Source organism: Hyperolius riggenbachi, chromosome 6 (assembly GCF_040937935.1).
Source record: "Hyperolius riggenbachi isolate aHypRig1 chromosome 6, aHypRig1.pri, whole genome shotgun sequence".
Classification (NCBI taxonomy): domain Eukaryota; kingdom Metazoa; phylum Chordata; class Amphibia; order Anura; family Hyperoliidae; genus Hyperolius; species Hyperolius riggenbachi.
In genome coordinates this window covers 12,922,505-12,944,250 of record NC_090651.1, presented here as the reverse complement: position 1 = coordinate 12,944,250, position 21,746 = coordinate 12,922,505, and the positions used below count along the sequence as shown (strand labels likewise).

Genomic DNA, 21,746 nt, shown 5'->3' with positions numbered 1-21,746 from the left:
GAGAAGCAGGAGTCCTAGTTGCAACTGAAACTTGGTGGAATTGTGTCACTGCTAGTACAGATAGTCTGAGCACTCAAGGGGTGAGTGACAACCTGGAAGGTCGGGCAGGCCAGGTCGGCAACACACGAGCAGATAAGGTACAGAGACAGAAGGCTGATTTGGTAACCGGGTACAGGCAGGGTCTGGCAACAGGTAGACAGATATGCAGAGGTACTGAATCAGAAAGCAATAGAGAGGTCGACAGAGCAGATAGTCATAACAGAAATAGAGCAGAGTCCTAGTCTGGGGTGTGAGGTCCGTGGTCTCGACACCCAGGAACTAGTCTAAAGTATAACACAGCAATGACACAGTAATCCTAAGCTTGGGTGTGAGGTCCTTGGTCTCAACACCCCGGAACTGGTCTAAAGTATAACAAGTGTAATCTGACTAAGTGTGAATTCCCAGGTCCACCTGGTTCTAACGCACTGTGGGCTCTGACTGAGGTCTGAGTGCTCACACGTAAGTATTCGCAACAGCAGACAACCTGAGACTGACCAGCGAGATCTATATATAGTGCAGCGCTCCTCAGCACCGTCCAGCGCCACTCAGCCAATCAATAACTGCGCTGGGATCAGCTGATCGACCTGATCAGCTTATCCCTCTCCTACTGGCATAAAGGTCCTGCCTCCCAGCGCTCGCGCACGTAGCTCTCCATCTGTGTGCACTAGAAGGCTCAGACAAACCAGACGCATGCTGCTGTGCAGAAACCGCCTGTCTGAACGCGGAGACAGCCGCCCCGCTGCCAGACCGCACGGCGGCATCTCCGCAATCCATTACACTACCTACTTGGGGCACCTCTTGATCCTCATCAGTGCATGCCATGGATTAATTTGGCTCTTAGAAGCCCTACTCCATAGAGCCAAATGAATCCATGCCATGCACTGATGAGGATCAAACAATCCGAAACAGTCTGTATGCATGTTGGATTATTATGGCTCTGTACAAATTAACAAGCTGACACATCATTGCATTCCAGTGGTTCTGGAGGTGTGTTTAGCTTCTAAAGGCAACAATGGTTAATTTGCATATATTCAGCAGTGATGCACTGGGAGACATCTCAAGCTCACTCCAACCTGAATTATCACAAATTCTTTCTGTTCTAAGTAAGCAAACTTTTGTTTACTACTACATTTCTGTAAATCGATCTATGCGCCCCTGCACTGCACGGCTGTTACTTAAGGTTATCTGTTTTATTGACCTGAGGAAGCGGGCTTAGTCCCGTGAAACGCGTTGTCTACAGTATAACAGTTTTTCATTTTTAATAAAGACTCCTTTTTTCCACCCACGCGAGTCTTCTTTGGAGGTAAGAGACCTCCTTTGTTATTAACCATTTCACAACTGAGGGGTTTTACCCCTGAAACACCAGCGCGATTTTTCCCTTTCAGCGCTGCTTCCACTCCAGTATTTATGTACTATGATTGGTTATTGGGGACTGGAGTCCCCATAACCAATCATTGTACTGCAGAGCCGGGGTGTGTGTGCGCGCGCGCGGGTCGCGGGGGCGCGCGATCGGGCGCTGCACTTTTGTTCATCTTTCATTGTTTTGAATGCAGATGGCTTCTGTTTGAAGCCGTCTTCATTCTACTCGCAATCGGCGAGGCTAATTGGATTTAGGAACGCTTGTTCCTAACGTCCAATTAGTCACCTGCTGTGCGGGCTGGCTGGAGTGTGCGCGAGAGTTCCCCGCCCACTCCCAGCCAGTAAACAAACAAGTGCGCCTTTCTCCGTCCCTGGGGGTGAAGCAGTGCGCAGAGGGACGGAGAAATTTAGGACGGGGGGGGGGGGGGGGTGAAGTGGTTAACATCATATTGCCTATATACTACTACTACTGGGTGCCTCCAGCGACTTACTTTCACATTTCTGTAAAGTTCCTCTTAATGTCTTGGTGCCACATACCACAGGACACTTTCACACAGGTCTTGTGGACTCCAGACCTCGCTGGTCAGACAAGGTTGTTGTGTCTTGTGTGGATGGGTTTATAGCGTCTATTATTTTACAAAAATATATATTTTTTTGTTTCTCCCTCAAATACTCTCCATTTACAGGGTTATTTGACCAAACAAAAGTACTTTAACCTACCTGGGGCCTCTTGCAGCCCCATGGAGTTCCTGTGCCCGTCCCATCCTTCCAAGACCCTCCAGCAAGCAGCGGGGACCCCTCAAAGCTGTCCAGTCACGGCCAGTCGGAGGCTACTGGACAGGGGACACACTGAGGAGGCACGTGGCTGGCCAGCTTTAAAGGATACATCCAGGCTAAATAAAAATCCACTTACCTGGGTCTTCCTCCAGCCCCTAGCAGCCGTCCTGTGCCCTCGCAGCAGCTCTGGTGGCTCCTGGTCTCCTCCGCTGCAGAAGCCAACCTTGCCACGTCGGCTCCCGGGTTTGCTTCTTCTGCGCTCCATCACGTGGCTCACATAGTCATGGTGACATCATCAGGACTGTACTGTGCAGGCCCAGAACTACTGCGCCTGCGCAGTACAGACCTGATGACGTCAGCGCGACCACGTGAGCCGCACGTTGGAGCGCAGAAAAAGCCAACCTGGTGAGGTCGGCATCTGCAGCGGAGGAGACCAGGAGCCACCGAAGCTGCGGCGAGGACACAGAACAGCTGCCACGGGCTGGAGGAAGACCCAGGTAAGTGGATTTTTATTTAGCTTGGACGTATCCTTTAAGAGGGTCGCTGCTGCTGGCCGGAGGGCCTCAAAAGGGCAGCGTGGGCACAGGATGACTCCAGGGGGATGCAAGAAGCCCCAGGTAAGTTAACTACCTAACGACCGGCCCCCGCCAATGGGCGTGGCCGCAGCAGCAGCCCCAGGACCGCCTAACGCCAATTGGCGTCAGATCCTGGGCCGGCTACTGCAGGAGGAGCTCCGCCCCACCTTCAGTCTCCGAGCGGCTGTCACCGCTTGGGAGACTGTTAGACAGCGAACCTGCCATCTTTTAACTAAGTACAGAGCTGCGATCCACGGCAGCGCTGTACTGCGGACGGCTGTGTGACACGGCTGTCCCCCTGGAGCACTAGAGAGTGATCGGCTCTCATAGGCAGAAGCCTATGACAGCCGATCTCCAGGATTGGCTGGCGGGAGGAAGGGGTTTGTAAAAAAAAAAAAAAAAGGGAATAGTAAAAAATAATACAAAAATAAAGAAATAATTCTTTATTTAAAAACAAAAACAAAAAAAACGGGGGGGGGGGGGGGGCGATTAGACCCCACCATCAGAGAGCTCTGTTGGTAGGGAGAAAAGTGTGCTGTGTTGTGTGGCCTTAAAGCTGCAGTGGACAATTAAACAAAAAAACAGCCTGGTCTTTGGGGGGGTTTAGCACTGTGGTCCTCAAGAGGTTAAACTTCTGTTTTTCTTGTTAGATTTCCTTTGACTCCTCTCTGTGTTTCCTAAAACGCGGTCCGGGTCTTTTATTCAGGAAGTATTAATATGAGACGTGAGGCCCAGCGGTCACCCTGAGTGCATATAATGATGGTTTGAAGGCATTTAGAGATAGGTAGAGCCATTACAATAGCTCACAACAGAGTCTCTATTCCCCGTCCACCCTTCAGAGCTCCAGCCTGATTAAAACGAAAGCTGTTTATGTTTTATTTTATCATCTGTCCTTCGGGGATGCAGGAAAAGCTGATTTGGATGCTGTAATCAAACAACAGTTTTTATTGTGGGTGGACTTATTAGAAGAGGAAAATCAGGAAGGTAATGAGAAACATCCGTTTTATTACTGCAGTGAGATTTTCCATCATACGGTCTTTATAAATCTTCCCCTCATCTAGAAGTGAATAAAATCAAAGCTGACGCTGGCAGGACATGAGTAATGGCCCGACAGTAAATTCACCATCTTGGTTTACGAGGGAGATGATGAAAAGCTCTAAAATAAGGATTCGGGATTTAAGCCAACTAAAAAGACAAAACTTGTAAAAAGGATGGGCAGTGAGTGGATAATACAAAGACACGTAACTAGATTGCATTCAGAAACTGGATCTAACAGTTACAATTACTGATTTATTTTTTTTCTGTAAAATGAGAAGACTTGCAGTTAAAGGGAACTTGAATCGAGAAGTATATGGCAGCTGCCATATTTATTTCCTTTTAACTCATCTTGGACCGCACCTGATGAAGGGCGGAGCCCGTAACATGTAGCATGCATGACATGCAATAAACTGAACGCAAGTTCAAGCCAGTGGAGTGCCTCCTTCTACTTTACTGGAATTTTGGACCAGAGCCTCAGCGGATCAGTGAATAATGGTGCACAGCGCCTATGCAAATAAATGGCGCTGCATTAAAAAGATACGCTTATCGCTATTTATCGTTAGTACCGCATAATAATGGTGCACAGGGAAAAAAGAAGAAAAACGGCACACACTAACGTTATTTACCAATAGTGGCACACACTAACGTTACTTATCAATAGCTCCCTACATAAGCCAAACTGCAGACATAATTTAACTGCAAAACGGTGAATGGATTTAATGTAACACTGTCAAGATTAGGGTTAGGCACCACTGGGGCGGTCTGAGGGTTAGGCACCATCAGGGGGGTCTTAGGGTTAGGCACCACCAGGGGGTGGTTAGGGTTAGGCACCATCAGGGGGGTCTTAGGGTTAGGCACCACCAGGGAGGTCTTAGGGTTAGGCACCACCAGGGAGGTCTTAGGATTAGGCACCACTGGGGCGGTCTGAGGGTTAGGCACCATCAGGGGGGTCTTAGGGTTAGGCACCATCAGGGGGGTCTTAGGGTTAGGCACCACCAGGGGGGTGGTTAGGGTTAGGCACCACTAGGAGGGTGGTTAGGGTTAGGCACCACCAGGGGGTAGTTAGGATTAGGCACCACCAGGGGGGTCTTAGGGTTAGGCACCACCAGGGGGTGGTTAGCGTTAGGCACCACCACGGGGGTCTTAGGGTTAGGCACCACCAGGGGGGTCTTAGGGTTATGCACCACCAGGAGAGTCTTAGGGTTAGGCACCACCAGGGGTGGTTTAGGGGTTAGGGATAGGTACAGAGAGGGTTCTGTGTGTTAACGCTAAATAACGATAAGGCTTTAACGCTAAATAACCATAAGGGCTCTTTCACACTACAGGCAGCGGTAAAAGGCTAAAACACTGCGTTTGGCTGCAGGCGTTTTGAAGGCGTTTTGAAGGCGTTTTAACGCCAATACATTACTATCAATTGTAATGAGAAACGCTGCGGTAGTCCCAGAAAAAGCGCCTGTGAGCGTTGAAACGCAACGCTCCAAAACGCGGCGTTAGATGTGAAAGGTAAAATGAAAGTCTATGGACTTTCATTTTACCTTGGAAAACGCCAACTTTGGCCGTGGCGTTAAAACGCCGAAAAAGTCCTCTGGTGTGAAAGGGCCCTAAGGCTTTAACGTTAAACAACAATAAGGCTTTAACGTTAAATAGCGATAAGCGGCAAACGGATTAGCGGCAACACCGTGCGCCATTATTCGCAGGCTTAGACAGCCACAAGTGCGGCATAGTTTTAACTAAACGCAGCCCTGAACCGGTTAAACAATGCCAGTTACCTGGCAGCCCTGCTGATCTATTTGACTGCCTGCATCACACCAGATACAAGCATGCAGCTAATCTTTTCAGATTTGACAAAAGTTTCAGAAACACCTGATCTGCTGCATGCCTGTTCAGGGGTTCAGCATAGGTTCAGCAGGACAGCCAGGCAGCAACTGGTGCTTAAAAAACAATACATATGGTAGCCTTCATATCCCTTTAACTTCAAGTGTCCTTTAAACATTCTACCGTGCTACCATGATCCTCAGAAGAGTGTGTGATTGGCTGCAGTAGTCATGTTCAGGTCATGTATCTCTCCCAGAAGGCACCACAGAAAGTCATACTGTTTGCATAAAGTGGGGGCTGGACCTCAGAAGCCACTTGGATATAGGCCAGATGTCATAGCTGGAACATTACTGGAGGACTTGTTAGAATATGGGGTTCTAGGTTATCTTTGCATACACCTCAGAATCAGCCAGGCACCTCCAATCTCCTTATGGCTCCCAGTGCAGAAACACCAGTACTCATATGGCAGTACAAGATTTTCGGCAGCAAGAGAGAGCGGGGGTAGAAGTGGGGGCCCTCTGTGATGCTGGAGCCGGTAACATACCCTACTCCCTGTGCTACTACGGCCCTTGAGAGCACTTGCTGGGGCCAGTCTTTTTACTGTATCCCTTTCACTCCTCTCACTACTTCTGCCACACCCACCTCTTTCACTCCATTTGGCTCCACCTCACAAAGCCAGGATGATGCTGATTTGCTTAGATCTCCATGTTCATGAAGTTGGACAGCACTGTAAGCCTATCACACACCTCCCAACTTTTTGAGATCAGAAAAATGGACACTTAAGCCACACCCTTGCCACACCCCTGATCACACCCCAACCACGCCCATAGTCGCGCATACCATAAAGATTTCATAAGAAAAATACGTTGTTTTATAATTCAAACCACACTGGTCCTTTCTATCCTGTTTCATTTGTCTTCATATTAACATTTGAAAATAAGAAATATATCAATTTAAAGGATGGGAATAAAGTTTAGAGTGAATCAAACACATTTTTTAGTATAGAAATATATATATAGTTATATAGAAAGAGGGACAAAGTCCTGAAAGAGGGACAAATGAGGGAGAAAGAGGGACAGGGCTCCCAAAAAGGGACTGTCCCTCCGAAAGAGGGACAGTTGGGAGCTATGCTGTCAATAGTTTTGTACATGTATTCATATACATAAAAAATACCACTTTCTGAAAGAGGAACTGTCGCGAAAATCTTAAAATTTAAAACACATACAAATAAGAAGTACATTTCTCCCAGAGTAAAATGAGCCATAAATTACTCTACTCCTATGTTGCTGTCACTTACAGTAGGTAGTAGAAATCTGACATTACAGACAGGTTTTGGGCTAGTCCATCTTCTCATGGGGGGATTCTCAGCATGGCCTTTATTCTTTATAAAGACATTCCCAGAAAAAGATACAGGCTAGATTCACAGTGGGACGTTGCGTTTTGATGCCACGTTAAAGTCGCACCGCAAGCTTACAACGCAACGCGCCCAAAAAGTGGCAACGCAGTGTTACCGTCGCATACAGCAGATACAGTAAAAAATACAGGCAATGAAAAGTATGCATCCAAGTCATTACTGAGCATGTGCAAACAGTCCAACGCAGCTAATAACGTGTATAACGCACTGCATGCAGTACTTTTACTTAACGTGCAGCGTTAGTCACTAACGTAACGTGTGCACTGTGAACGGGGCATTGATTTTTCATTGCAGTGAGTTATTCTGCGTTAAATGCTGTTTTAACGTGCAACTTTAACGTCCCACTGTGAACTTAGCCACATACAAAGATGCTGACCAGCCTCCCTGCTCACTGTACACTATTTTAGCAGTTGGACGGAGCAACTGCCATTTACTAAGTGCTTTTAAAAAAAAAAAGAAAACCCTGAGTACCCCCCATTGAAAAGATGGGCTAGTCCAAAGTCTGTTTGTAATGTTAGATTTCTACTTCTTATTTTAAGTGACAGGAACATAGGAGAAAAGTAATTATGGCTCATTTTACTCTGGGAGATATGTACTTCTTATTTGTATATGTTTTAAATTTTAAGATTTTCGTGACAGTTCCTCTTGAAGCATATTCAGTCCACGTACAGAGCAGAGTTTCCCTTTAACTGAGCAGCAGCAATGCCCTGAGCGATTGTTTTCGTTGAGTGGATAAGACTTGTTCCAGTCACTGCCAGCCATGCGGAGTTGGGCGGAGGCCAGTTAGGACTGTTTACCTGCACTAACAATAGATCATTTACCTCGTGCATGAGCTGCCAGCGGGTAATTAAAGTGAAGATATTAATGACTTCTCTGTGCGGTGCTCAATTCACACAAATAATTCATTTTTTTCCCTCTCCATCTCATTAATCACAAAGCAAGCGGTGTGTGACATCGTGCTGGCACTGCGCTCAGACGCAGCGTACTCCGTCCAAGAGATCCGATCTCTGACGCCCGAAGCTCGGCTGCTGCTCACCGATTGGCTGCACGATCACTGCAGGACGGCTCTAGAAGAGCTGCTGGAGGCCAATAAGAACTCTCCGCCTGACCCCGCCCCCAGCGACCTGGAACTGATTGCCGCAAACCTGCTGGACATTGATGACACACAAGCCAAAATCCATATTTTATACACAGACGTCCTCATTACAAAGGGTGAGTCTTATCACAGACTGGTCTTGATTTGCTTAGAGAGGAATGCAGTGAAAAGAATGTAATGAATAAAATTGTGGATTTATTTTACAATATTACTTTATAAATAATTTAATCAGTGTTTGCCCATAGTAAAATCTTTCCTCAATCTAAGTTACATTCTGAAATTTATCACAGGTCCTGCCAGGTTATCTCTGAGGAATGTTTGGTTACTTAACCACTTCACCCCAAAGCGGTTTTTACCCTAACGGATGAGCGATTTTCACCTTTCAGTGCTCATCCCTTTCATTTGCCAATAGCTTAATCACTACTAATCACAATGAAATTATCTATATCTTTTTTCTTTCACCACTCGGGTCTTTTTCACCTTATGCATCCGAGCAATTTTCACCTCCCATTCATTTGCCAATAACTTTATCACTAATTATCTCAATGAATTGATCTATATCTTGTTTTTTCCGCCACCAATTAGCCATTCTTTGGGTGGTACATTCTGCTAAGAATTGTTTTTTTTCTAAATGCATTTTCACAGGAATATTAAGAAAAAATTTAAAAAATTCATTATTTCTCAATTTTCGGCTATTATATAACACATGCTACCATAATTAAAACGTATGTATTTTATTTGCTCATTTGTCCCGGTTATTACACTATTTAAATTATGTCCCTATCACAACGTACGGCTCCAATATTTTATTTGGAAATAAAGGTGCATTTTTTCAGTTTTGCATACATCACAATTTACAAGCTTATAATTTAAAAAATGTTCATAATATACCCTCTTCACGTGCATATTAAATAAGTTCAGACCCTTAACTATTTATGTTTTTTTTTTTTTTTCAATTGTAATTTTTTTTTTTTCATTAAACATTTTATTTGGGTAATTTTTGTGTGGGACATAAACAGTTAGTTTTAAATGTAATAATGTCTGTTTATTTCATGTAAAATGCAGGCAGATGTAGTTTTACTATTTGGCCACGAGATGGCCACAGTAAAAAAAAATGTTTTAATCCTAGAAATGAATGCTTTCGCTTCCAGGAAGCGTAAAGAGGACGGGATACTTTTTTAATATTAGAAAGATGGTGGTTTCTGGTAAGAAGCTGTTGGTCTTTCTATGGGGGACTTAAATCAATGAATGGGAACCATTTTCCCATTCATTGATCTCTGGGATAACAGAGGGCAACATATGCGCGCGCGATCGCGGGGCAAAATTCCATGACTTTCCAGGTTGCAGATTTTGCTGCCAGGGTGAGGCAGAGCTTTGCGCTGTAGTTCTGCCTCCAGTCCAGTCAAGCTCCGCCTCTCCCCTCCTGTCCCCGCCCCCTCAGTGAAAGACAACTGAGAGGGGCGGGGAGAGGCGGAGATCGGCGGAGATTGACTGAAGCAGAGGTAGCGCTACAGCGCAAAGCTCTGCCTCCTACAGGAAAGATCAGAGAATTTAGCCCCGGTGATTTCGAGGGGATAAATGCCTCATTCTGCCGCGGGAATGAAGGGAATCAGCTTTGATCTTAATGCTTAGTATAGCTGGCCAATAAAAAGAGGTAATTTTAATGGCTTCAGACTCTCTTTAAAGAGAGGCTAGGATGACAAGAATGGAGGCAGGATACAGGCCAGAGGAGAGGGGACACTCGCACGGCAATTTGAGCATCAAAATTTCAAGATAAGTTGTTTTGAATAATTGACGTGATTGGACTGCAATCACATGGAAAGCTGCGACACTTCCAGGACTGGGAAACTTTTTTATTTCTTGTATAAAATCTATAAATATGGCCCTTGTATTTCTTTCCCACCAGATAAGCACGAAGAGGCCTTCAACCACCTGAAAACCTCCTTCACCAACAGCGCCATCGATGACTCGGCTAAAGCGCGCTACGGAATCCTCCACGTGAAATGTCGCAATGTCCTCGCCGCCGTACAGGAGCTCGTCCCGCTGGCCGGGAGGAATCCAGGAGAAATGGAGGCGCTAATGAAGTTTTTGGATAAGAGACAGCGGCAGAGCCTGTCCCAGGTAAGAGTGTCACCTGTGAACGCATGTCCTTACCTGGCCAATTCATTCAAACTTTACTTCAATCAATCTATTGATCCATTACTTCAGAAAATCAAATTAAACTGACCATTCTATCTATCCACCTACTCCTGAAAATGACTTTTTTTTTAGAATCATATATTTTTTAAAAGCTTAAAGTGGATCCGAGATAAACTTTTACTCATTGCATAATTGTGTTCCTTTCATATAGTTTATAGGGCATTCCTCAAGCCAAATACTTTTTTTGTTTTGTTTTTTAATACTCTAATTCCCTATCAAACTAAACAAGCCTCGCCCACAGCTCCTTTTGTGCCTTGGCACTGTAGCAAGGGCTTATGGGAGCTCAGTCTGGGCAGGACGAGGGGGAGGTTACTAGCCATTGATTTCAGAGGCAGAGGGGAGGAGGGAGGAGGAGAGGGGAGTGAATTTACACACAGGCAAGCTGATAGCATCTCCAGCCCTCAGCCTGTGACAATGTGACAAATAGAACATGGCTGCCCTCATTGTATCACAGGAATAAATAATCGTAAACGTTTGAAGCTGTTTGCAGCTAGATATGATGTGTAAACTATCTAAACTTTAGATAAGATAAGTTACTTGTTATAGTTAGTTTTTCATCTCGGATCCGCTTTAAGGCCGGTTTCAAACTGCCAACCAGCATTATTGGTTGTAATGCAATCGGATGTTCGCACTGCAACGTTAAAAAAAAGGGCTTTGTGATAATCTGCGGTAATAAGCCTCATGTTATTCCTGGCAGCCAATCAAATTTGAAGTCAGGCTCTCCAGCGCTTTCTGTAATGTATCAGATTTTGCATTGCTTTTTTCCCTCCACTTACTCGCACATACCCAGTTGGAATGCGTTTGTTCTTGGCTGGTAGTGCGACCAGAAGATGAATAGAGACCCTGCACAGGAATGGAGGGCTCTATTAACCCCTTGCCTCCCACCCCCAAACTCATTGACCATCTGCACTCAGCGCTCCTTAGCAGACAGTGCCCCCTGCTGGCAGGCATGCAGATTGTACCTGTTTCAGATCTCTATAGGCTGAACCATCTCGATCACGCGGAACGTGTTATATATTCTGTACATCTCACGGCTGTGGACGCACGTTATCACACAGCAGCAGCGTACATGAATGGTATGGATGGTCAGGCTCATGACTGCTGCGTGACCTCATATCTCGCACTACAAAGCATCGAATGCGTCAGGCCTTCAGCCCCTCCAGTGCTGGCTCATCACATGGGCCGCCAGAGAAACATAAAATTTACTATGAATAGAACTTGGACACCTTCTTGCGCAGATTTTTTCTCTTACTGCTGTTGAAGATTTTACAGCCTGAAACGGCCTCAGGGCTCAACCTAACATATGTGTCATTGTTCTGGGCTGATGCGTGCACTGGCTGGGGTACAGGTCTTCCTAGAATCGAATGCCACCCGTATGACTCTCTCTGGAATTAAAGGGCAACTCAGTGCACAGAAAATGCAGCAAACAGCATTTAATGTGCCAACCTCCAAGACATGGAATCACCTATGTTCAATTATTTATTGCTCCCAAGTCCCAACTGTCCCTCTTTTGGAGGGACAGTCCCTCTTTGGGAACCCTGTCCCTCTGTCCCTCTTTCCTCCTCATTTGTCCCTCTTTCAGGACTGTGTCCCTCTTTCTATGTAAATATATCTATTTCTCTACAAAAAAAGTGTTTGATTGACTCTAAACTTTATTCCCTTCCTTTAAATTGATTACTAATTTTAAAATGTTAATATGAATGAAAATGAACCAGGATAGAAAGGACCAGTGTGGTTTGAATTATAAAACAACATATTTTTCTCATGAAATCTTAATGGATTGCATGATTAGGGGTGTGGCAGGGGCGTAATCAGGGGTGTGGCTTAAGTGTCCCTCTTTCTCATCTCAAAAAGATGGTATTTATGTCCATGTTTATACCCAAAGTCAGGAAGGTCAGCACACATATTGGCAAAGAACTGTCAAAGTTTATTTGTGGATGAGCAAAAAATGCTTAGGCCAACAATTGTTTCGGGGCCTTGCAGGTCCCCCTTCTTCAAGATATGTAGATAAATAATGTTAACTTAACTTTAACCACTTGAGGACTGTAGGCTTACACCCCCCTAGTGACTATACTATTTTTTTTTACAAATTTAGGCCACTGCACCTTTAAGGGCTTGCTGCACGGCCGTACAACTCAGTACACAAGTGATCCCCCTTTCTGCCCACCAATAGAGCTTTCTGTTGGTGGGCTCTGAGCCCTGCTGGCATGTTTGTTTATTTTTTTTTATATATACAGTATATACAGTGGTTTGCAAAAGTATTCGGCCCCCTTGAAGTTTTTCACATTTTGTCATCTTACTGCCACAAACATGAATCAATTTTATTGGAATTCCACGTGAAAGACCAATACAAAGTGGTGTACACATGAGAAGTGGAATGAAAATCATACATGATTCCAAACATTTTTTTACAAATAAATAACTGCAAAGTGGGGTGTGCGTAATTATTCAGCCCCCTTTGGTCTGAGTGCAGTCAGTTGCCCATAGACATTGCCTGATGAGTGCTAATGACTAAATATAGTGCACCTGTGTGTAATCTAATGTCAGTACAAATACAGCTGCTCTGTGACGGCCTCAGAGGTTGTCTAAGAGAATATTGGGAGCAACAACACAAAGTCCAAAGAACACACCAGACAGGTCAGGGATAAAGTTATTGAGAAATTTAAAGCAGGCTTAGGCTACAAAAAGATTTCCAAAGCCTTGAACATCCCACGGAGCACTGTTCAAGCGATCATTCAGAAATGGAAGGAGTATGGCACAACTGTAAGGTTCATGTGAGAATCCGCTCAGCTGCCTGCACAGGCAGGCAGCCTTTTCACCATGGTTTAGGTTTGCTTGCTGCAGGACTCTGGAAAGGAGACCTTCTGTCAGTTGTGCAGCTTGTGTTGCTGAGGGATTTGCATACATTAGTCATGCAAATCCGTTACCTGCCTTCTTTTGATGACTGGCACTATAAAAGCATTCTGCTCCCAGAATGCTTTGCTGGACATTTCCCTTCCATGGTCTGTTCCTGATGGACACTGCTGGAGTGTCAGCCATTGCTATCTAGTATAGTTAATTCCTGGGGGTTGCTTTAGGCTCCCCTTCTAGTCCAGTCAGGTTGTATTATCTGTTTTGCCTGTTCCGTCTGTCTTGTGTTTGGATCGCACAAGCCCTAGCGTTAGCGGCTGTGGATCCTTCTGATTGAGTCTGGAGTGTAGGTTGGAACAGCGGTTGTTTCTGCCTACCTCATCTGTTCTGTCTGCCGTGTGTTTGGATCGCACTCGCCCTAGCGCTAGTGCTGGGGATCCTTCTGTTCTGTCTCCTGGGATCACGCTAGCTACTTTTTGCTAGCGCTGGGGATCCTTCTGTTCTGTCTTCTGGAATCGCACTAGCCACTTTTCGCTAGCGCTGGGGATCCTTCTGTTCTGCTACTCTGTCTCCTGGGATCGCGCTAGCCACTTTTCGCTAGCGCTGGGGATCCTTCTGTTCTGTCTTCTGGGATCGCGCTAGCCACTTTTAGCTAGCGCTGGGGATCCTTCTGTCGCTTGTCCCTGTTTTCGTGTGTCTGTCTTGTCTGCTGCGCTTGCTGGAGGCTCGGTGAGGTAACCGTTAAGCAAGCGCTCGCGTCCTCTGTTTCATGTTTGTCTGTTAATGGTTAGTTAGGCGTGCTTGTCTCTATTGTGCTTATCACGTGGAGACCGCGCATAACCGCGTGCACTGTTGCAAATGAGTGCGGTGTTCGCGGTTAGCTAGCATTTGTTATTTTCCGTATCTCCTTATTGTATTATTTGCTGTGCCTTTGCTACTCTCTTGCTCCGCCTTGCTGTAACCTTGTGTCACGTCTGGCGATCGCACCTCTCGCGATCGCGTTCCTGCTTCTTATCTGCTGTGGTGTGTGCACAGTCGCGGGTTGGCGACTAATTTTATGCACACACACACAATCTGTCTCTGTGCTCATTCTCAATCGCTTCTCTTGCGATTGCGTTTCTTCCCTTCATACAATTCCTGTCTGGCGTGTGTGGTAGGGCAGAGGAGCTGTTCCTCTGCACTCCACAGCTCCACCTGCCGACAGGAATTTCCCTCTGCAGGTGCATAGCACCTAGCCTGGGTGTCCTCAATAATACGCTTGTGGAGGAAATCCGCCGCGTCAGCGCACGTCTGGTGCGCTGACCACGGAGACGATTCCACAATCGTTACAGTTCACCTTCCAGCAGGACAATGACCCTAAACATAAAGCCAGGGCAACAATGGAATGGTTTAAAACAAAACATATCCATGTGTTAGAATGGCCCAGTCAAAGTCCAGATCTAAATGCAATCGAGAATCTGTGGCAAGATCTGAAAACTGCTGTTCACAAACGCTGTCCATCTAATCTGACTGAGCTGGAGCTGTTTTGCAAAGAAGAATGGGCAAGGATTTCAGTCTCTAGATGTGCAAAGCTGGTAGAGACATACCCTAAAAGATTGGCAGCTGTAATTGCAGCAAAAGGTGATTCTACAAAGTATTGACTCAGGGGGCAGAATAATTACGCACACCCCACTTTGCTGTTTTTTTTTTTTTAAATGTTTGGAATCATGTAGGATTTTTGTTCCACTTCTCACGTGTACACCACTTTGTATTGGTCTTTCATGTGGAATTCCAATAAAATTGATTCATGTTTGTGGCAGTAATGTGACAAAATGTAGAAAACTTCAAGGGGGCCGAATACTTTTGCAACCCACTGTATATTTGTTTTTGTTTTTTTTATAATTTTTCTCTTTTTTTAAATATTTTTCCCCTCCCTCCCCCCACCAGTCAATCACAGCGATCGGCTGTCATAGGCATCAGCCTATGGCAGCCGATCGCTTCTGAGCCTCTCAGGGGGATAGCCGTGTCACACGGCTGTCCCCCCCAGTGCAGTGCTGCCGTAGATGCAGCGCTGTACAATGTAAATAGACGGTGGTTTCGCTGTCAAACAGTCTCCTAGTGGCGATCGGGCTGGTAGACCGATGATGGAGCGGAGCACTTGATCTCCTGCAAAACCCCTCCCCAGGACTTCACGCCAATTGGAGTTGAGCAGTCCTGGGGCTACCGCTTGGCGTGGAGTGGTCGGCAAGTAGTTAAAGGGAACCAAGCATCATTTTAAACTTCCAGGGCAGCTCAATAGCAAATTAAAAATGCATGCTAAAAATGTGGTCCATATTAAAAAAAACATTCATTTTACCTCCTCTTTTTACATTTAAGGGTTAATTTCAGGCAGAATCCTTCTACTTCCTCCAGCTGCAACAGAAGATGGAAGGCAGATAAGAACTCACCTATTTAGACTAATTAACCCACAAGCTTAGATCAAACAAAACCCGTTAAGCATTAGACTGTGCTTCAAATAGATAACATTAGTCAGACTTGACGGATTTCACACCAATAATAGCAGTGAAAAGGGAGCAGGGAAGTTAACTTCTCAAACGTAGCAGCCCTTTCAGTTATGTCATTAGGAGCTGATAAGATCCCTTTAACCCTCCTGGCGGTATAAAAAAATACGCCAGGAGGCAGCGCGGCAGTTTTTTTTAAATATGTTTTTTTTTCTATATCATGTAGCGAGCCCAGGGCTCGCTACATGAAAGGCGCTGCTCAGCGGCATCCCCCCGCCCTCTTCGATCGCCTTCGGCGACGGGCGGGATGACGTCACTGACGTCGGGTCGTCATTGGGAGTCCCGGGCCACCCCTCGGCGCTGCCTGGCACTGATTGGCCAGGCAGCGCACGGGGTCTGGGAGGGGGCCGCGCGCCGCACCGTATAGCGGCGATCGGGCGCGCGGCGGCGGCGATCGGGGTGCTGGCGCAGCTAGCAAAGTGCTAGCTGCGTCCAGCAAAAAAAAAATTCAACAAATCGGCCCAGCAGGGCCTGAGCGGCACCCTCCGGCGGCTTACCCCGAACTACGTTCGGGGTTACCGCCAAGAAGGTTAAGTTAACTTTTACAAAACATAACCAAGGACTGTCTGCAGAGACAGCCACACCCACAGCTCATCCTTCCTGCCAGCACAGTGAGTATTGGGTGTACCTGCAGAAACAGTCACACCCACAGCTCAGCCTTCCTGCCAACACAGTGATTCTTTGGTGTACCTGCAGAGACAGCCACGTGCACAGCTCAGCCTTCCTGCCAGCAAAGTGAGTATTGGGTGTATCTGAAGAGACCGCCACAGCTCAGCCTTCCTGCAGACACAGTGATTATTTGATGTATCTTCAGAGACAACCATACCCACAGCTAAGCCCTCCTGCATGCACAGTTAGTATTGGGTGTATCTGGAGAGACAGCCACACTCCCAGCTCAGCCTTCCTACCACTCCAGCGCCCATACCCACAATCTGTCACACCCAGGTTTTTTTTTTCCTAGCTAGTTTTTTCTTGTGTGGCTGCTTGAAAGAGTTAATTTCTAGGCATAGAATTGACAGCTTATGTCTTGTCGGTAGCTTGTGGGAAATATAGTAATCATCACTGATAAGCTAATTACAGCCATAAAGGTTTCCTGGCAGAATACAACTTCTGATGGCAGGGCTAGATAAAATGTATGAACTATTGACCTTATTCTAACTCTGGGACACTTAATAGGCTGACAGTGATTAGAAATAGTAAAACATTCAACCTACTTTGTAAATGTTTAAATATATATATATATACAGTATATATATATATATATATATATATATATATATATATATATATATATATATATATATATATATATATATATATACATATATATATATATATATATATATATATATATATATACATGGAATACTTTAAAAAAAAGTAATCTTTAGGAGTAGGAGGATAAATATAATTTTTATCTCATCAGTTTATTTTCAGCTCAGCTTTGAGATAAATCATGACACAGCCAACCATGAGCTACTCCAGAAAGACACAAACAAAACGCTGTATGAAATAATGACTCATCTGTAGTCGATTCCCACACCAACACACAGGGGACTTATAAACCTGGACACAAGTCAGCACAAATGGTCACAGCAGAACAAAAAATATGTTCCACAAATAGCTCAGATTTCGAGTAGTCAACATTCTACAAATAGGAACGACACCACAAAATAAAAAGACAACATTCTATGAGGTGCAACACAAATCTGCACTGCCAGCAGCAGGCCATGGACAATCTTTGTGGTTCAGTTACCCAGAACCCTTAGCGGCAGCAGAAGTGGAGACTTTATTTTTGTGCTGACTGAACTCTGGAAAACCACTGAGGAATGATGTGGGAACTGGATGTTCCTTTAATGACCAAGCAAAATATCTTCTTCCCAAATGTGTCCAGGGAGAGGCGTTTGGCATCACCAGGATAGACCTCTCTCATCACATTCTTAAAAGAGGAGTCACAGTTTTCAGAATTACTGGAATTCCACTTCTACGAAATGGCCTAAGGCTGGCCCAAGTCCAGCCATGTCTGTTCTTGTCCGTGGTGAACAGAGTTGGGTAAAAGGTAAAACTTCAGTTGGTTTCTTCCGGATGTTTGAAAAGATTTGATCTCACTATGGGGTAGCAGCAAAAAAGGGCGCCGGCTGAAGGTGAACGAAAAGGGAGCAGCCATAGACTTTAATGGGAGGTTTCGGTTAGGGTTAGGCACCACTAGGGGGAGTGGTTAGAGTTAGGCACCACCGGGGGAGTGGTTAGGGTTAGGCACCACCGGGGGAGTGGTTAGGGTTAGGCGCTGCGCCACCAGGGTAGTGGTTAGTTTTAAGCATCACCATGGGAAGGTTCTGTGTGAAAGAAGGGTTGGGTTAAAGGACTTCTGAGGCCAAAATCTGCCCCAAAACGTAAAAAAGTTAACTACCTGCATGCCTTTGTAAGGCACGAAGGACGCCGTCCGTGCCGTTCCTCCTGGTCCCCTCTGCTCAATAGCCCCCCGAAAGGCTGCGACCCCACGGTCCGGGTCGGTATCTGCAGCCTGCATAAAGATGGCCGCCGGAGCTGGCCACGGCTGCGCAGTCTGCATAGCTGCTACTGCGGCTGCGCAGCTCTAGGGCCAACCCCCCGATCCATGCTGCCTGTTACGTGGATCGTGGGGTTGGCCTGCTGCCCCAGAGCTGCGCAGCCGCAGTAGCGGCTATGCGGACTGCGCAGCCGTGGCCAGCTCCGGCGGCCATCTTTATGCAGGCTGCAGTCAGATACCGACCCGGACCGTGGGGTCGCAGCCTTTCGGGGGGCTATTGAGCAGAGGGGACCAGGAGGAACGGCATGGAGGGCGCGGACGGCGTCCTTCGTGCCTTACAAAGTCATGCAGGTAGTTAACTATTTTACGTTTTGGGGGCAGATTTTGGCCTCGGAAGTCCTTTAAGCTGTATTGCTGAATTACGGAACAAATTTTAATGTTAATATATTTTAGTTATTATTTCCCGTCTGTTTTTACAACGGTATTTATCGTTAACCAAGTTTGACAACGATGTTCATCATTATCAGATTTCCTTATCCACCCGCGCCATTTCCTTAACCAGCCGTGCCCTTTTTCACGCCGCCCTTTTTTCACGCACACGACTATGGGGTGTATTCAACAATGTACAGGTAGTCCCCGGTTTACAGAGGCCCGACTTACGAATGACCCACCAATACGAACGGCCCGATCCCGTTGCAATTATGTCATTTCCTTGGGGGAAGGATAAAGAAGCGGTTTCAAACGTCCCGACTTAAGAACGGATTCAAGTTAAGAACAAATCCACACTCCCTATCTCGTTCTTTAACTAGGGACTACCTGTACATTAAACTACATCTCAGGCTTTATTCTTACCTGGGGCTTTCTCCAGCCCCCCCCCCCCTCCTTTGCACTATGCAAAGTGCTGCAGAAGATGTCAGTGCTATATAAATACATAGTAATATGGTAGGACATTAGACTGTGACAGGATTAGATTGTGAGCTCCTCTGAGGACAGTCAGTGACAGGACTATGTACTCTGTACAGTGCTGCAGAAGATGTCAGTGCTATATAAATATATAATAATATTATGGTAGGACATTAGACTATGACTATGGTAAGATTAGATTGTGAGCTCCTCTGAGGACAGTCAGTGACATGACTATGTACTCTGTAAAGTGCTGCAGATGATGGCAGTGCTGTATAAATACATAATAATAATAATATAAGGGCCTCTGTAAAATAATAAGGGCCTCTGTAAACCGGGGACTACCTGTACATTGTTGAATACACCCCATAGTCGTGTGCGTGAAAAAAGGGCGGCGATAGGACATTAGACTATGACTATGGTAGGATTAGAGTGTGAGCTCCTCTGAGGACAGTCAGTGACATGACTATGTACTCTGTAATGTGCTGCAGAAGATGTCAGTGCTATATAAATACATAATAATAATATGGTAGGACATTAAACTGTGACTATGGTAGGATCAGATTGTGAGCTCCTCTGGGGACAGTCAGTGACATGACTATGTACTCTGTAATGTGCTGCAGAAGATGTCAGTGCTATATAAATACATAATAATAATATGGTAGGACATTAGACTATGACTATGATAGGATTAAATTGTGAGCTTCTCTGAGGACAGTCAGTGACATGACTATGTACTCTGTAATGTGCTGCAGATGATGTCAGTGCTGCATAAATACATAATAATAATATGGTAGGACATTAGACTATGACTATGGTAGGATTAGAGTGTGAGCTCCTCTGAGGACAGTCGGTGACATGACTATGTACTCTGTAATGTGCTGCAGGAGATGTCAGTGCTATATAAATACATAATAATAATATGGTAGGACATTAGACTATGACTATGGTAATATTAGAGTGTGAGCCCCTCTGAGGACAGTCAGTGACATGACTATGTACTCTGTAATGTGCTGCAGGAGATGTCAGTGCTATATAAATACATAATAATAATAAGGTAGGATATTAGACTATGACTATGGTAGGATTAGAGTGTGAGCTGCTCTGAGGACAGTCAGTGACATGACTATGTACTCTGTAATGTGCTGCAGGAGATGTCAGTGCTATATAAATACATAATAGTAATATGGTAGGACATTAGACTATGACTATGGTAGGATTATAGTGTGAGCTCCTCTGAGGACAGTCAGTGACATGACTATGTACTCTGTAATGTGCTGCAGAGGATGTCAGTGCTATATAAATACATAATAGTAATATGGTAGGACATTAGACTATGACTATGGTAGGATTAGAGTGTGAGCTCCTCTGAGGACAGTCAGTGACATGACTATGTACTCTGTAATGTGCTGCAGATGATGTCAGTGCTGCATAAATACATAATAATAATATGGTAGGACATTAGACTATGACTATGGTAGGATTAGAGTGTGAGCTCCTCTGAGGACAGTCAGTGACATGACTATTTACTCTGTAAAGTGCTGCAGAGGATGTCAGCACAATATAAATGCATAGTAATATTTGCTCTATTGCTATGCTGAATTTTCTGAAGCCACACTGAGGACCTTACGCCTTTGTCCACCTCACAGAAATGAATGTGGTAATAATAATCCCATGTAAGTTATAAATCTCCTGCTTGCACCATGTTAGGCTAATGCTGAACACATCACGGAAGGCCTGGTGTCCTTGGCCTGAACTGTCCGGTCCCAGAAGACATGTCCAGCTGTGAATGAATCACATCCACCCGCTGGGACCTGAGTAACCTCTGCACACTCTCTGCAGGCCTCTATAAAAGATTCATTCACTAATCACTAATCCTCTCCGGACTTTCCTCCTGGATACAGCTGTGGCCAGAGAGGCCATCATTGTGCAACCGGCCGACTGGAAACTTCTGCACTTTGCTTATTTACATGCTTAGAAGAAAAGTGTTAATTTTTTTTACTCCGCTATGTACTAGGCTCCTCCCTCCACTTGTTTATAGAGCGTCTGAAGCCATTTTAAATACTTGTTTTTACCCGCAATAAGCAATATGACCAGTGCTGAAATGCCGCATTCCCGTGGCAGAATGAGGGCTTCTTACCCCCCAATAGGGATGGTCAGAAATGTCAATTTCCGATTTGAAGAAAGTTTGAATATCCGCCAATGCCGATTACCGATTTCATGGATTTCCGATCGGTTTCCGATTTCCGAGTTCGGATTTCCGAGTAGTGGGTTTTTTTAGACATTTTTTGCATTCTCTGATTGGCCCATTGATTTCGAGTTCTGTAACTGATCTAAAATTACTGAGTTGCAGTAATGCATTATTTCTGCAGAAATCCGATTTCCGAATTGCGCTCGGAAATTTAAATTCCTCAAAATCCGAATGATCATCCCTACCCCCCAGATACCAGGGAGGCAGAACTTTGTGCTGTAGCTCTGCCTCTACTGGAGTCAATCTCCGTGTGGATCTCCACCACTCCCCACCCCTCTCAGTGAAAAAAGACTGAGAGGGGCGGGGAGAGGCAGCGATCAGCGGAAATTGACTCCAGTAGAGGCAGAGCTACATTTTTTAAGTTTTGTGTCCATCACTTAG

The 21,746-nt window shown here is 45.4% G+C and overlaps 1 protein-coding gene across 3 annotated transcripts in view; it reads left to right on the top strand.

Moving 5' to 3' along the window:
• Positions 1-21,746, top strand: part of TTC34 (tetratricopeptide repeat domain 34) — an 83,576-nt gene that overhangs the window by 43,267 nt on the left and 18,563 nt on the right. For all 3 annotated transcript variants that reach the window (XM_068238848.1, XM_068238850.1, XM_068238849.1), the window contains 2 exons: positions 7,956-8,229; positions 10,020-10,234. In XM_068238848.1, the coding sequence (XP_068094949.1) occupies positions 7,956-8,229; positions 10,020-10,234 (489 nt within the window). The remainder of the gene's footprint in view (positions 1-7,955; positions 8,230-10,019; positions 10,235-21,746) is intronic.